The sequence below is a fragment of the Oryzias latipes genome, chromosome 8, assembly GCF_002234675.1.
Source record: "Oryzias latipes chromosome 8, ASM223467v1".
Classification (NCBI taxonomy): domain Eukaryota; kingdom Metazoa; phylum Chordata; class Actinopteri; order Beloniformes; family Adrianichthyidae; genus Oryzias; species Oryzias latipes.
In genome coordinates, this window is record NC_019866.2 from 2,337,173 (window position 1) to 2,354,153 (window position 16,981).

Sequence of the window (16,981 nt, forward strand, 5' to 3'; positions counted from 1 at the left end):
AAGCGAAACTCTCGTCTGTATTAATTATTAATGTACAGTCCTTCCACTATCTTGCATGCATGTTTTGTAATAACTGAGTGAACAGATATTTGATGTCGCAGCTGTTTTTCCTGAAAGTTGCGATGGTTTTCAGTAATAGTTTTGTACTAAATCAGTTGAAAATTCGCCCAGGTGGTTGTTTTTTCTCTCCAGTTTATTAAAATGTAAATTCATGTAACCTCACAAAAAACAATTAAACTGACATTCTTTCTAAATGGTAATTGTTTTTATGTTTGTGCAAGAGCAACTGTAATTCTTGAACAAATACTTGAGAAACATTAGACAAAAAAAAGACCAACATCATAGTCGTGTTTATAAGTTTAATTGTAACTACACAAAAACGTGACCAGGTTGAAGGTTATTTTTTTGTTTTTTGTTTTTTAGTCTAAATGACAAATGTAACAAAAATGCTTTATTTGTTTCAAGGTGATGAAATTGTTTCAGTTTATTTTAAATGTGCCTGTTGGCCCTTAACCTTGATTCCGTGTGTATGTGTATATATATATATATATATATATACATGTTTAAACATTTTTTACATACCATAAGGACACGCTTTGAAAGAAAACAATGCCGGTAATTTTTCATTCCAATTCTCACTGGCTCCTGAAGCAGTTCTTGGCTCTCTGCCATCTTGTTGCATAACTGCTGCATTAATAATGCTATGTAATGTCATGTGAAGTGATGGGCTGTGTGTATGTTGGCCTCCCCCCACTCACAATGGATGAGGGAGACGGAGACCTGGACCGACAGCAGCTGCCTGATCCGTGGAGGAAAATGTGGAAGAGCATCTGGAGCATCTCTGGGCTCCAACTCCCATAAACGGTGCCGGGTTCCACCCTGCTGCTGACATCCAGTCCAGGACTGGGATTGGAGCGGCTCGCTCACATGTGGTGGATATAAGTATTATAATAATAAACAAAGCAAATGAAATGATTTCTTCTTTGTGAGTCTGAGATCAAATTTGTACTGCAAAGCCCACAGTCAGGGCTGCAGATTTTGTCAATATTATAATATATTTTCTTATCTGTAACATTCAAGCTTGAGATTTTGCTGCTTGATCAGTCAAAAAACAGAGTCAAAGCTTTGTTCAGTTGACCTTTTTTACTGGCGAACTTTTTGCATTTCAAAACATTTTTGAGTTTAAATTTTTGAGCAAATTGAAATCTTATTTTTTTTGTTATACTATAGCGACCCACGGCTCATTTAAAAGCAACCATCGAACCAGAACCTTCTGATCAAGAGGAGTCTGAATTTCATTGTTTTTACTGGGTAAAAAAAAGCATTAAATATGACCACATATGTCCAAAGGCAACTGTGTTGGCGTTTTTTTTTTCTAGACCAAATAGCAGAAATTCTGCCTTTTCTGGCCTTATTTTCGCAACTAGTAACAGAATCAAACTGAAAACATTTACAGTATGTTCTTCTTTGTCAGAAACTTTCTTCTTTTAAAATCCGCTGAAGAAGGATGTGGACCTCAATCTAATGTCTGCAGACATAACATCGAAGAGAACTATAAAGTCTGTTTAAACCCAGAAGAACGGCTGTTAATCAGCAGAAAAAGAAATACCAGCCTTGGACAATCCACAGATTATTGACCCTTTTTTATCTTATTTGATTTCACGGCATTACCTTATTTTAAAAAAAGAAATTAAAAAAAGCTTAATCAATTATTGAAAATAGTTAAATTGATTGATTTCTATTAGGTCTAATTATCCTAACTTTGAATGGTCATTGTATGAATGTATAACTGATGATTGTATTGTTATTGTGTATTATTCTTAATTGATTGCTTGAAATAAACCATTTCCAAATCCAAATCCAAAAGAAGACAAGAAAAGGAAGGAGCCGGACATTTGAAAGAAGGATTTGGTTCAAACTTCAATTTTTGGGTCACAGTTTTGTTTCTTTATTACAAAACAAAGAAAAACTACAAATTTAACATTTTTTGCTTAGAAACAAATGATGACAAAAAACCTTTCAGGTGACTCACACTCATCCTGGTGCAATAAAACACTCAATAATGCATTCTTCTTAAATTTATAGTGTTTGACACCTTTAATGTGAATATGTCATTATGCAGTAGGGATGCAACAATTCACTTTTCCCAGAATTTGGTGCAGTTGCTTAACATGTGATTTGATTTTAAACCAAGAATTGTGGCATTCCTAACGCACACTTGGTTGATTTTTCCTACTCCAGAACACAACTCAGCATCATGACGAACTAAAATCAGCTGCTGATGTCTGCAGGAGCACAGCCACAGTCAGAGGAAGAGTGGAAACCTGCAGACCCAAGAGCTCACATGGACCATCCTGGAAGAAAGTGATGCCGGTCTGCAGAGCTCCATCCAATCATCCATCACTTGACAAGTTTGGAAAATGTCAAAAAACTTTGTAAAGATAAGATTCCGGCACAAAATCCGATTATCATTCAACAAACAAAGTTTGCTTTGAATGTATTTAAAAACGAATCACTTTCTGCTGCTGTTCATTATTTTCAATACATCTTAAGATGATCAGAGAATGACATGATGGGTTTCCATTTTTTTCTCTAATCTTTTTCTCTTCCTGCGTAGCTCTCTCTCGCAGCACAGCAAACACCTAAACGGTTCCACCATCCAGAAGAAGAAGAGAAAACTTTGCAAAAAGAAGAAGAAGGTGAAAAGCCACCAGTTTCCATCGCAAAACAAACTGGAGCAGCTGAAGGTTCAGCTAGCGTCAACTTCATCTGACAGCCTTTTCTTTGGCGTTTCTCCATCAAGACATCGTTGTGGAGAGCAAAACCTCCCAGGATTAAAATACTGCTATTGCTTTTTGTGTTGAATTAAAGCTTATTTTCACAGTTTGTGCAAGACACAGGCTTACAAAAGAAACAATACGGAATAGAAAGGCCTTCGCTGTTATCAGATTCCCTGCTAAAAGATTTTGATTTTTCACCCGCAGGCTCAAACCTGTGTGGGACAAATGGTCAGCAGGATTACCGTCACCGAGGGGGAAAAAAAGTGTCACCAAAAGCTGGAGAGGAGCAACTCAGGTACATATGTGGACGGTTTTAAAGAAATAACCAAATGACAAAAGTTACTCAAATCCAAATCCAAAATCTGTTTGAGAGGATGCAGCAAAAACTTACAAGCCAGCAGGACCACAAGCTCTTTTTTCATTTGAATGTAAACTGATTCTTTCCTGATTCATGTAATGATGAAAACACCTGTTGGAGAAGTTCAAGAACAATGTGGTCTGTGAAGTTTCCCACCACGACGTCAGCACTAAAACCTTCTGTTTTGGTGTTCTGGTCAGTAAAATTTAAACACGTCAGACGTTTTTTGCATGGTGAGTCCATTTAACCAATAGGAAACTTTAAGGACGGTTAACTTTGCTCCATCTGTCAGTCTGTAAATTGGAAATTTATCACAGATCAGTTTGAAATATGACAGACTTTTAAAGGCAGTCTGCAGATGTTTTAGGTTAGAGCCGTGTGAGGAACCTCCACAAATCACTGTTTAAGGGAAACCAGGTAAGAACTGCAAAGGTGTAATATTCCCCATCCAGATTTGGTACAATTTGCATCATAAAACATAGATCTGGCCCAAAAACCCAGGAAAAATATCTTCCTCTGTGGTCCAAGAGAATGTAGAGAAGGTTCAAACCACAGAGCAGAATCCAGAACATTTTAAACTGCCGTCAGATTTTTTTTTAAAGGTCTTGAAAAAGCACAAACCCCATAAAACCCTATAATTAACGAGCAGTCCAAAATGTTTCGCCCAATGCTGTGTTTTTAAGAGGAATAGTGAGCACCAATGGAAACAGAAGGAAACAAAAACTGCAGGTCAAAAGATCCTAAACAGTTCTCACAGTCTTTTTCAGAGGAATTGAAAATGACATTAATAAACCCTCTTTGTTGGTGATTTGCCTTCATGCACATTTACCAGACATTTAGAGGCAGATTATAGCAAATTCTGGTCTTCTTCTGATCTTCATCTACCAAACTCCTGATGAATACGGAGACCGTCACTGAAAACGTGTCATGGTCACCCTCAGACGCAGACAGTTCTCCATGTTCCTCTCTCAAACATGACTCTCATCCCCGCAGACCAACTGCCGCCGCCACATCTTCGGACATTCCAGGTGATGGATGACGTCCGACTCCACCCTCAACAGTTCCATCTACAGCGACAAGAAGGAGGAGGAAAACAGAGGAGGTGAAAAGGTGTTTACGTCCTCGCCTGTCAGTCAGAGATGCACAGCAGGGAGAGCAGCAGGAAATAAGTCCACCTTCACAGCTTCTGGCTGCTTTGATTGGCCGCTGCTCTGTTGTCATCTCAGAAAATTCCCAGTTCTACCACCCAGGTTTAGTCCCCCGTAGGACAGACGGCAACACTCCACTGACCTCAGAGTCTCCAGTTTGCAGTCTGGACTCTCCACCAGATCCAAGAGCTTCTGAACATCTGAAGCCTTCAGGTCGTTCCTGTTCAGGTCCAGTTCTGTCAGGCGGGATGAACTGGACTGCAGAGTGGAGAACAGCGTAGAACAGCTGGTGGCTGAAAGCCTGCAGTCCTCCAACCTGCATGCAGGACAGAACCAGCAGACGACGTCATTCATGAGAAACACGAGGAAGAACCAAAACATTCTGGGGTGAAATGAGGATGAGGATCTTCAGCATAGAGGGTGGAGACTTCAGCTGACAACCAACAACAGCAGTCACTCTCAGAAAACACAAAACACATTTTCTGGAACCAATTTTAGGAGGGATAAATATTAAAATTATACTTAGCGGAACATTTTACAGTTTCCCCATAAAAACGGACCTCAAAGTGTGCAGGCTGCAGTGTGGACTGCGCAGAAACCCACACAGATGCTTCATCGCTGAATCCCGCAGCTTATTAAAGCTCAGGTCCAGATGTGTCAGATGAGACGGGATGGAGATCAGAGCTGAAGCAAGAACAGCACAGCTCTTCTCTGACAAGCTGCAGTCCTCCAGTCTGGAATCAGAGGCAAACATAAAAAGAAAAAACATCTTCAGTTTTCAGAGCTGAGTCAAAATTAAAAAAAGAAAAACTGCAAACAAAAGTCATGAACGGACCACGTCTGAAAACAAATCAAGATGTCATTTTCTGACCTCTGCTTCATGACATTTGTGAGAGTATGATATCCACCGGGTAATTGGTAGTTTCCATGCAACTCACTAACCAACTAACTGGTTTTAAATGCCAAAAATACGGAAATCACTTAAGCGAGATTTTATCAAATACAAAAGAATGGAAAAAGGAAAAAAATATCAAATTCTGAAAGAAATTGATGAAATATGAACACATTTTACTGAATTTAGTACATTTGTTTTATCTATTTATCACAGCAAACCAGTTAAATAAATAACACAAATAATAAAACAGACAACAAATGGACCTGAGAGTCTCCAGTCTGCAGTCGGGGACCATCAGAAAGTCACAGAGCTGCTCCACTCCTGAATCCTGCAGCTTGTTGTCGCTCAGGTCCAGCTGTGTCAGATGGAGCGGGTTTGTCTTTAGAGCCGAGGCCAGAGAGGCACAGCTCCTCACGGACAAGCTGCAGCTCCTCAACCTGAATCCAGAAGGAGTTTGAGGAGTTTATAGGCAAAACTATAAGCAGAAATTCTTCAGCTTTTAGAAACTGGAGGGGAAAAAATTCTTCCAATGAATGAATAATGTTTTTTCATAAATACACATTTATAGACCCACTCCGATTACAATGTTGCTTTTGGTGTTTTTAACATGTCCTTGCAGCATTTTTCTGATGATGATGGGCATATAGGAAGGAAATTAACACTAAGAACACTTTAAAAGGAGATCAAACGATGATCGGAGTGGGACTCTAACCACTTTAGATAAACTGAACTTCAGAGATGCATGACAGAGATTTGAAAGGATTTAGTTTCTTTTTGAGTCTTTAGTGGTTCTAAATGTTTCCCTTGACACCTCATTTTAAAAAAGCAGCTTTTATCTCATTGCTGTGAGCAGCGTCTGACCTCAGAGTCCTCAGTCTGCTTTGTGGACCCTTTAGAAGACCGCAGAGCCGCTCGGCTCCCGAATCCAGCAGGTTCACGTTGTCGCTCAGGTCCAGTGATGTCAGATGGGACGGGTTTGTTTTCAGGGCTGAGAGCAGAGCTGCACAGCTGCTCTCCGACAACCTGCAGCTACTTAACCTGCACCCAGATCCAACAGGTGACTGTCATCAGCTCACAGCAAACTTCCATTTTTCTTTTGCACAGACTCAATGGTTGCAAACAGTGATCATTTCATTTTATTGAAGAGAATATTTACTTCTGATTTTATGTCCTTTTTGCCTTAAAAAAAGAGCAGTTAATCCCCAACCATAAAAGAAAAGAAGAACATTTGCATGGGAATGAGCTTCATTCGGTTGAGAAACCTCAGGAACTGACCTGAGGGTCTTCAGTGTGCAGTGTGAGCTCTGCAGGAAACCGCACAGATGCCTCACTGCTGAGTCACACAGCCTGTTGTCACTCAGGTCCAGCTCCATCAGATGGGACGACTTCAGAGCGGAGACGAGAGCGGTGCAACCAGCCTCTGACATGGTGCAGCTCCTCAACCTGCAGAAAACAAAAGGGTGTGGTTTTGATAGAAGCTCTCAGACGTATTCATGTATGCACTTGTTATGAATCTCCTTGATTATGAAGTTTGTTGTCCTAAATGACCACATTTGCTCCTTTCAGGGGATCTTTTTTTCTGCTTCTTCCACAAAACTGCAAACTAACTAAAAGGTGCTGTCTTCACCTGTAGAGCTCAGGTTGAATCAGAACCATCCATTTTCTGAACTTGCTAAATACCACTATGGGGTCACAGGGTTGCTGGAGCCTATCCCTGTTATTAGGCAAAGGTGAAGTACAATCTGAACAGGTCACCTGTCCGGCACAGTACACACCTACGGGCGCAGTTTAGAGTCACCAGAGAACCTATGAAGCACGATTTTGGACTGTGGGAGGATCCTGGAAAAAACCTGCACATGCACGGGGACAACATGCAAACTCCAAACAGAAAGCTCCCAGCTGGGATTCGAACCAGGGCCAGACAAGGCTGCTAACTAACCACTGCGCTACAATGCAGCCCTGAAAGCAGCACATTAGTCTAACGTCTGACTGTCACAGAACCAGACTGAGGATTCAGGTTTTACATCGCTGGACTCATGATGACTGGATAACGTTTGAAACCTCTCCACAGCTTCCTCCATTGTTCTGACCTCAGAGTCTCCAGTCGACAGTTTGGACTCTCCAGTCCATCAGACAGAATCTTCATCCCAGAATCCTGCAGGGTGTTGTGACTTAGGTCCAGTTCTCTCAGGTGAGACGGTCTGGACTTCAGAGCTGAAGCCATGATCTCGCAGTGAGCCTCTGAGAGTCCACATCCGGAGAGTCTGTGAGGACAAGCATCAACCGGATGAAGAAACACCTGGAATTTCAATCTTACAAGAACTCGTGAGAACAAAAGTTACTGGGAAACTTTTCAGTTAAAGACCAACTCAGATGAAAATGGTGCTTTTTGTGTTTTTAAATTGTTCTTGTGGCATTTTTCTCATGATGGAGGACATGTATTAAGAAAATCAAGCTAAAAATTGCCTGAGTATTTCTTTACTTATATTTTTGGGTTGGGGTTAGGAGCAGACGGAAAAAATGCTGTTTGCAAAAGATCGTAAATGTGAAGTAGAAAACATCCTGGACGGAGCCACAAGCTCCAGTCTGATGCATTCACTTGTAGACAAATGAACGTCTTTTTTCTCCTCAAATGAGCAGCATTTGGCCCAAAACTCTACGGCTAGCGGGAGAGCACATAAACAGACTGATGTAGGGAAATGGGGACGGTTTAGGGCAATGTCACACAGCCACTATATACATTTTGCGCATATTGCACGGCTGAAAAGTGGTCATACGTGAATAAACGTGGAAAAAGTGAGAAAACCTATAGTTTGCATGTAAAATGTCCACCGATGTACCACGAATGAACCACGTTAAAACCATGGAACAAGTACAAATAAACCACACAAAGAACACGTAAACCAAAGTAGAACACGAACCGTATGTGATAATTGTGCTGTTTACGAGCGTTAATTACATAATTTTAACATGATGTGTGCACTGCATATGCGATAAGAAGTTATACATCCGTGGTTCATGCGTGAAAAGTCTGTTAGACATACGTGGAATGGTCGTGGAAAGCCACATATTTGTGGATGCATGTTGCAAAACACGCCAAATTGCCCAAGATTTTCCTCATTTTTGTGTATGGACTACGTAACTCTCAACAGACCAAACATTTTGAACAGCTCAAAGCTGAATTCACGTCAAGACTTGTCAGCCCTCCATGGACATCGACGAATGACAAATGAAATTATGGAATCATGTATCACACATGTATGACAAAAGACCAACTTTCATACGTGGAAAATACACAAAATGTTCGTAGTGGCTGTGTGACGAGGCCTTTACTCTGCGCCAACAGTCCCGCCAACAACTCAGGTGAATTTTAGGGAACTCAGCGGCTCTGCAGAAACTTTGTCCAAGAAAAAGCTTTTTTTTTATTTTGGCTAAAAATGACATCAATATAATGAAAAGATAACTGGGGGAATGCTTTGAAAAATGATCTAAAAATGAGCAGAGTGGGACTTTGACATTTAAGTTTAATGTCAGAGAACCGAACCACGTCCACGGATTCATTTTGAAATGACCTTCTGCCCTCACCGAGCCTTTCTGGCGTTCCTCACAGCTGGGATCAGCCTCTGTTGACCCTCTGGAGATGTTTTGTACTTTTTCAGGTCCAGCTCGTCCAGAACCTCCTCTGATGTCAGCAGCATGTAGGCCAGAGCGGAACAGTGGATCTCTGAGAGCTTCTTCTCTGATCTGTTCTCCGTCTGCAGGAACTCCTGGATCTCTTGGTGCACGGAGAGGTCCTTCACCTCCACCAAACAGTGGAAGATGTTGATGCTCCTGTCAGGGGAGCTACTGTAACTCTTCATCATCTTCAGGTTGTCGATGACTTTCTGGAGGGATTCTGCACTGTTCTCCGTGTGACACAACAAGCTTCCTAAAAGTCTCTGGTTGGACTCCACAGACAGCCCATGAAGGAAGCGGACAAACAAGTCCAGCTGTCCGGCGTCGCTCTGCAAGGACTTCTCCATGACTTTGCTTAAAAACTCATCCAGTGTTGGGAAATGGGGAACGTCCTTTTCAGACGGCCAAAACATATTAAAGAAAGACTGCAGAGTTGAAGGTCTGTTCGATTGTTTTTGACTCACCAGGAAGTTCTCGAGCACCTCTGTGTTCTTGATTGTGAAGCAGTAGAACATGTAGACCGCAGCCAGAAACTCCTGGACGCTCAGATGCACAAAGGAGTAAACAGGTCTTTGGAAGATCATGCACTCTCTTCTGAAGATCTCAGTACAAACCCCTGAATGTAACAGGGCCTCCGTCACATCCAGACCACACTGCTGCAGGTCTTCTTGGTAGAACATGATGTTCCCCTTCTCCAGATGTTTAAACGCCAGCTTCCCCAGCTTCAGGAGGACTTCCCTGTCAGCCTCTGTCACTTCCTGTGGACACGTCTCGCATCCCTGTTGGTACTTCTTCTTCCTCTTTGTCTGGACCATCAGGAACTGCGAGTACATGTCAGTCAGAGTCGTTGGCACCTCTCCTCTATCTTCTGTGGTCAACATGTGCTCCAGAACCGTAGCAGTGATCCAGCAGAAGATTGGGACTCTGCACATGACGTGAAGGCTCCTGGAGCTCTGGATGTGGGAGATGATTCTGCTGAACTGCTCTTCGTCGCTGAACCTCTTCCTGAAGTACTCCTCCTTCTGAGAATCATCGAAGCCGATCACTTCTGTCAGCCGATCCACGAGTTTTTCAGGGATCTGGTGGGCTGCTGCAGGTCTGGAAGTGATCCAGACCAGAGCTGAGGGAAGCAGACGTCCCTGGATGAGGTTTGTCAGAAGAACGCTGACTGAGGACTTCTGGGTGACATCAGACACCACCTGACTGTTGTGGAAGTCCAGAGAAAGTCTGCTTTCATCCAGGCCATCAAAGATGAACAGAAGTTTATTGACATCCAGCTGCTCTGCTGGGATCTTCTGGAACGCTGGATGGAAAAGCTGGATCAGACTGTGAAGACTGTACTGCTCATCTCTGACCAAGTTTAGCTCCCTGAGGGAAAGAGGAACCACAGAAATGACGTCTTGGTTCTCCAGACCCTCGGCCCAGTCCAGAGTGAACTTCTGCACCAGGAAGGTTTTTCCAATGCCAGCAATGCCGCTCGTCAGAACCACTCGGACGGGTCCATCCTGGTTCTGGAAAGCTTTGAAGATGTCGTGGCACCTGATTGAAGCCTTGCGTGTTTCTTTGTTCTTGGAGGCCGTCTCCAGCTGCCTCACCTCGTGTTGGGTGTGCACCTTGTCCCTCAGCCCCTCAGTGATGTAAAGCTCAGTGTAGATGTCGTTGAGAAGCATTCCTCCTCCTCCTCCTGCTGCTTCTTCTTCACTTCCTTCAGCCACATGCTCGCTTCTCTTCCTCTGTCTGACCCGATGTTTAAAAAACTGCTTCTGGAGACGAAAACCTTCTACGAGGGGAAAAACAGAAGCAGAGAGACAGAAAATGGTCTCATTTTGGTCCAAACCCACGTCACAAAGGTTTTACTCTGAGTTCTTCTGCTCTGACCGGCTGTCTGCGGTCCAGCTTCCGCTCTGGATCTTCTTTCACATCGTGAACAGGAGGAGGCTCTGGATGGAGCGGCCTGGTTGGAGGCGATGCACTGTCTGCACAAGCCGTGTCCACAGCTGCTGCAGACCGGCTCCTCCAGGACGTTCAGACAAAACCAACAGCTGGAGGGCTTCCTCTCCCCAGAAGAATCTCTCTGTCTGTGAACAGGAGGAAACAGCTCAAACAGAAGCTGACAGAGATCAAGAAAGGAAGTCAGATCAAGACTCCAGACATCCACAACAAGTTCATAACTATTCCCTAGATTACACATCCTGACAGAAAGGTTTTACAATGACAGGTTTTCTGCATCTCCTTAAAAACATTTAGTCTTTCTATCTCACTGAAAGGCATCTTTGAAAATCTGTGTTGATAATCAGGGCTTTCCTGTTCACATTCAGCTACAGTAAAGCAGACATGAAACCTCTGATAAAGCTAATCTGATAATCTTGGATGAAACGGCCTCTTACTTTGAATTTGGGCGACCCGGTTCGGCACTGAAATTCGGGTTTTCCTCTTTGGACCAGTCACTCTTCAGGGACAGAGAGCTGGACGATGAAGAATCGGGTTTCTGTGGATGTCTGTAAATAAAAACAGAAGATCACAGCCGTCTGCAGGTCATAAAAAGAATTTTCTGCATTGATGTGATGGCGTTCCAAGTAAAGAACATTCCTCAAAATAAAAAGATCGTGCGATCCTTAATTAGGCATCTTAAATAGATAAAATCCTAGAATTTATCACCCTTAATTGTAATTTAGGATTACAAAAAAATATTCTGAATCATATAAACTTTCCACACAAAAAAAAAAAAAAATCACAGAATTCTGTAATTTTAAGCTTTAGTCCTAAATCATGTACAGAATCACCTTAGCGCTCGAACTGCTTAAAGGAACCACAATTAATGTGCTTTATGAATAAAAGCAGACCTCCGAAACAACAGGAACACCCCTCTTTAGGACTATACCAATTGGATAAAGGTTCAAGGTGTTGTTTTTTCTTTTAAACGGCGCAGCGTGCCGTCAATTCATCAGTTTTCCTCTCTAAAAAACACCTGTGAGATTCCCTGAATAACCAGTTCAGCAAGGTGAGGAGAACTTCCACTGTAAACATAGATACCACTCATTAAGAGAACTACAGTGGGGATGATGACCTGAGAACCAACATAACACACCAGGTTGTAGGAATATAGAAGGCTTTTTATAGGAAAATAACTGTTTTAAGTTCATCTTTTCCTCCTTTGCACAAAGATCTCGCTTGGTAAAAAAAAAAAAAAGTATTTCCTATTTTGTCTCACAAAAAAAAAGTCTCACTTTGAGGGTGATGGTTCAGGTTCAGCACTGAAATGCGGGTTTTCCTCTTTGGACCAGTCACTCTTTAGGGACAGAGAGCTGGATGATGAAGAACAAAGTTTCTGTGGATGTCTGCAAATAAAAACAGAAGATTACAGGGTAAAACCTGGGTAAAAGAGGGCATTTCTCTGCATGAATGTGATGGAGTTTCACTTGAAGGGATAGTTTTCAGACTAAAAAGACAATGTGATCATTAGGCAGATTGCAGAAGGTTTCTTACAGGAAAACAAACTGTTTTTGATCATCTTTTCCTCCTTCTGTTCAAAGATCTCCCTTTTTTTTAGTAAGCGTCTTACTTTGATTGTGAGGGTTCAGGTTTGGATCGGGGCAAACTGCGAGATGGTGGAATCTCTGATGTGTCCCTCTTCCTCTTCCTCCTTGAACCACTCATCCTCAGTCATAACCTGAACCTGAAGCCATAAAAAATAAACCCAATCTTTAACAGCTGGTGTGACTCACATCCCGCCAATCACAGATTTTATTGATGGATGTTTGTTTCTTAATCTCTATGGCAGTCAATCAAATATTCACAGAGTCAAACAACAGTTCGAGATCCGTTTGAGGAATTGCTCTTCTGACAAAATACTGCACATATTTTCTAATAAACACTATTTGTTCCACTGTCTAATTTAAAGCGGCTTTCTCCTTCCCTGATAAGAAACCCACGTGACCTCTGACTGTAACTTCCTGATTGATCATTTCTCAATCAATCACAATCATTAACAGTCCGATCAGTAATTTCCTCTGAGACTCTCCTTCACTCCTGTCTGAAGAATGTGCGTCACGTCAGTCCAAAGCTGTAATTTGCCTGTTTCTACCTGTTCACAAAGTTTTCTTGTGCGCATGTCTGGAGCTGTAAAGTTCCTGTGCAGACAAGACTTGATAATATTGACACAGTAGTTGGATTATTATATTAATTATTACTGTCATATAAAAAAAAAGTTATTTAATTTTCTTATCTTGGAAAATCAAAGACACTAATAAACTCTTGACCTGCATACTCACATAAGCCGAAGTTCCTATTTCTCCCCCCGTCATTGAGGCCTCTGCTCTGCAGCCTCCAGTCGCTTCCCTCCCTGCGCAGGTATCAGGTGACAATGACTGCGCAGGTCGCCCTCATTTTACCTTCAGGGGCAAATGACAGGTTTTCTCTGCATCATCTGCAGCCTCTGTGGCGCGGGAAGGTCCATGTAGATCCGGACCGAATCCTCGACCCGCTGTTGCTTCCAACTTTCTTTTTCCGGATCGTCATCAACTGCGACTGAGTTCTGTGCGCAAACACCTCCGGAAACTTTCGGTTTCGGTGGCCTGCAGGGGGCGCTGCAGACCGGACTCCTTCCAGGCGGACTGGTGACGCATTTCTCCTCCTCATCTGAATAATATTAACTTTTGCAAAGAACAGAGACATTAGAGCGGTATTTCAGAAAAAACAGGGTAACTTTGACACGTATTGGAAACACTATCTTGGAAAAAGACCTGCTTTTTACCTAATTCTATTTCCAATGAGAAAAAAGACATATCAAGTTTACATAGATTCACCCTGCCAAAACCCATTTAATAAAATGTAAACCCAATATTGAAATAATCATCTGTCTTGGCATTGCCCCCTTTACTCAATCTTTTTGGCCATTTTCTTTTGTTACTAATTTGCTCTCTCCTTTTTTTAAATTTGGAAATTGTTTGTCTTCCACCAACATAACAATATGCCATTTTACTTTTTAACAAATGTCCTTGTGGAAGTCAAATTATACTGAATTAGTTAATTTTTCAAATAACCCAAAAGTTATAAAATGTCTTTAAATTTGCTCCCAACATATAATTATTTCAACTGTCAATTCTGCAATGTTTTATCAATCCTCCATACTCTGTGTGCTTTTGTAGTTTTTTCCTACTTTATTTTTTTTTTTGTTTTATTTTATATCATTTATATGTAATTGTTTTGTACTGAGATTGACGTTTACAATAAAGTTAAAAAATAAAAATAACTTCTGCATAGAATTCATCCTGCTAATCAACAGATGATAAGATACGTTAAAATTGTTAATCCTATTCCCAGCTCTACATGGACCTTCCCGCGCCACAGAGGCTGCAGATGATGCAGAGAAAACCAGTCATTTGCCCCTGAAGGCAAAATGAGGGCGACCTGCGCAGAAACAATTAGCCATCTATGGTGGAACTGGTACAAAAACATTTAGAATCAATTGTAATAAACATTGACTCAAAATTTTTGAAAATAGAAGTGGCACAAAAAAATTATATTTGGTAAATTTCATTAATTTCCCTTCATGAAAACTAATAATATCATATCATATATAATAAATTGGGAAATATTTATATTTATTTACAATTATATTGTAACGTCATCAATTTTCCCGAAGTCTCAACAGAATACAACTATTTGTACGCAGGGTCTGAGGGGGCCGATGAGGACAAACAAGCGAAAACTACATTGTGGTGCCCTCTGGTGGAGAATTGTAATAATACAGACATGTGAGAAAGCGCATCCTTGGTGCTTGAGGATTATTCTACTTTTTCCACTGTCTTAGGTTGGTGTATTTTGTCAAATTGATGGAAAATAAAGGGATAAATTTTAAATTGTAATAAAAAAATGTTTAATCTCACACCTTCTCAAAACATTAAAACATGTTAACACCCACTGATCCACCAAGGCAGATAGACTGAAAGTCAAAGTCAGCTTTATTGTCAAGTATGCTGCATCCATAAGACATACAGCACAGATGAAATTGATTTTCTCTCACCCCACAGTGCAAGCAGCATATAAAATAATAAATAAACGACGTAAAAAATAGATAAAAAGACAGTAATAGTAATAGTAAGAGGAATAACAGTAGTCTAAACAGTGCTAAAGAACAGTGGCATGGTTGAAGTGGCAGTTTAAAGTGACATCAGTGCTGAGAACAGTAAGTGGATGAGTCATTGATGGCAGTCTTTGGTGATGATGGTGTTCTGAAATGGTGTGAAGTTTTCAATGTGAGCTTGTAGGATGGAGTGGAGGGGCCAGAGGGGGGAGGGCAGGGAGGGAGTTGAGTGTCCTTATTGCCTGATGGAGGAAACTGTCTTTTAGTCTGCTGGTTCTGGCCTGCAGACTTTGCAGCCTCCTGGCAGCAGGTTGAAGTGTCTCTGGGATGGGTGTGAGGGGTCCCTTGCAATCCTGATGGCTTTGCGGGTGAGGGTGAGAGGGGGGGGGGGGGGGGGGGGCTTGTAGGATGGAGTGGAGGGGCCAGTAGGGGGTAGGTCCTTGTCAGTACCGGGTTGGACCCGCTTTTGCCTTCAGAACTGTTTTAATCCTTGGTGGAATAAATTCAACAAGGTTCTGGAAACATTCCACATTGGTCCATATTGACATGACAACATCACACAGTTGCTGCAGATTTGTCGGCCGCACATCCATGATGCCAATCTGCCGTTCCAACACATCCCATAGGTTCTCTATTGGGTTGAGATCTGGTGAGTGTGGAGGCCATTTGAGTCCAGAGAACTCATTGTCATGTTCTAGAAACCAGTCTGAGATGATTCCAGCTTTATGACATGGAGCCCTGTCCTGCTGGAAGTAGCCATTAGAAAATGGTACACTGTGGTCAGAAAGGGATGGACATGGTCAGCAACAATACTCGGGTAGGATGCAGTGATGTAACATGATCAATTGGTACTAAGGTGTACCAAGAAAAAATCCCCCACACCATGACACCACCACCACCAGCCTGAACCATTAATACAAGGAAGATGGATCCATGCTTTCATGTTGTTGATGCCAAATTCTGACCTTACCATCCGAATGTGGCAGCAGAAATGGAGACTCAGACCTGACAATGTTTATCCATATTCTATGGTCCAGTTTTGGTGAGTCTGTGTGAATTGCAGCCTCAGTTTCCTGTTAGCTGACAGCAGTGGTACCCGGTGTGGTCTTCTGTTGCTGCAGTCCATCTGCCTCCAGGTTGGACGTGTTTTGTGTTCAGAGATGCTCTTCTGCAAACCTCGGTTGGAACCAGTGGTTCTTTCAGTTCCTGTTGTCTCTATCGGCTGGAAATTTTCCCCTGACCTCAACAAGGCATTCCCGCTCACAGAACTGATGCTCACTTGATATTCTCTCTTTTTCAGACCATTCTCTGTAAACCCTAGAGATGGTCGTGGGTGAAAATTCCAGTAGATGAGCAGTTTCTGACATCCTCAGACCAACAACCACTAATGTTAGGTTGGGGTTGTTAGGGGCTGTAAGCTAGTAGGGGAATGCGTAAACAGATGGGTGATGCCAAGTGGGGACACTCCATCCCAACACTCCTGCACCAAACCCAGAGAATCTAACAAATTCCAGCCGCTCTGCAGAAAATATGTTCTGGCTAAAAAAGGTAATGAAAATCAGAAGACCACTGGGAAAGCTTTGAAAACAGCTCAAAAGACGGTTGCAGTGGGATTTAAATGGCGCCTAAATAAACCCAAATTGTGTCGTGGGGGTTTATGCAGTATAAGACCGAGCGTTCACGGAGAACGTGCTGCTCCTGCAGCCCCGCAGACAAACAGAATCAGACATAAAGCTGCAGCGGCAGCAGAAAAATGAAGAGGAAGCTCGGGTCACATGGTCTGTGGTTAAAACCCAGAGTTTGACGAGGACCCAAACAGCTTCTGCTTCACGCAGGTCAAGAATCCAGACGATGCAGAGAAACGTGTAGAGTCTGTGAAGGTCCTCGTCCAACCTTTGGGGTTGGTGGACGCAGATGAGGGAGGGGCCTTTTCTGCCTCTGTTTGACCGATAAGTCAGCCGTGTCACCGGCTGAACATGTCAACAAGTCAGGGTTTCAGAGTTCATCCTCCCCTCAAAAAAGACCAAACAAGCACAGGAC

At 42.3% G+C, this 16,981-nt stretch overlaps 1 protein-coding gene across 1 annotated transcript; it reads right to left on the reverse strand.

Annotated features, from left to right (window-relative positions):
* Positions 1 to 1,924: 1,924 nt before the first annotated feature.
* LOC101162051 (NACHT, LRR and PYD domains-containing protein 12) lies at positions 1,925 to 13,416 on the reverse strand. The gene is made up of 13 exons (XM_011477742.3): positions 13,128 to 13,416; positions 12,419 to 12,532; positions 12,084 to 12,194; positions 11,244 to 11,354; positions 10,735 to 10,934; positions 8,767 to 10,636; positions 7,272 to 7,445; positions 6,457 to 6,624; positions 6,043 to 6,219; positions 5,445 to 5,618; positions 4,847 to 5,020; positions 4,429 to 4,602; positions 1,925 to 4,205 (listed from the first exon to the last, which is right to left on the reverse strand). The coding sequence occupies exons 2-13, from the start codon at positions 12,511 to 12,513 to the stop codon at positions 4,193 to 4,195; spliced, it is 3,441 nt and encodes a 1,146-aa protein (XP_011476044.1). The 5' UTR covers positions 12,514 to 12,532; positions 13,128 to 13,416; the 3' UTR covers positions 1,925 to 4,192.
* Positions 13,417 to 16,981: the final 3,565 nt, after the last annotated feature.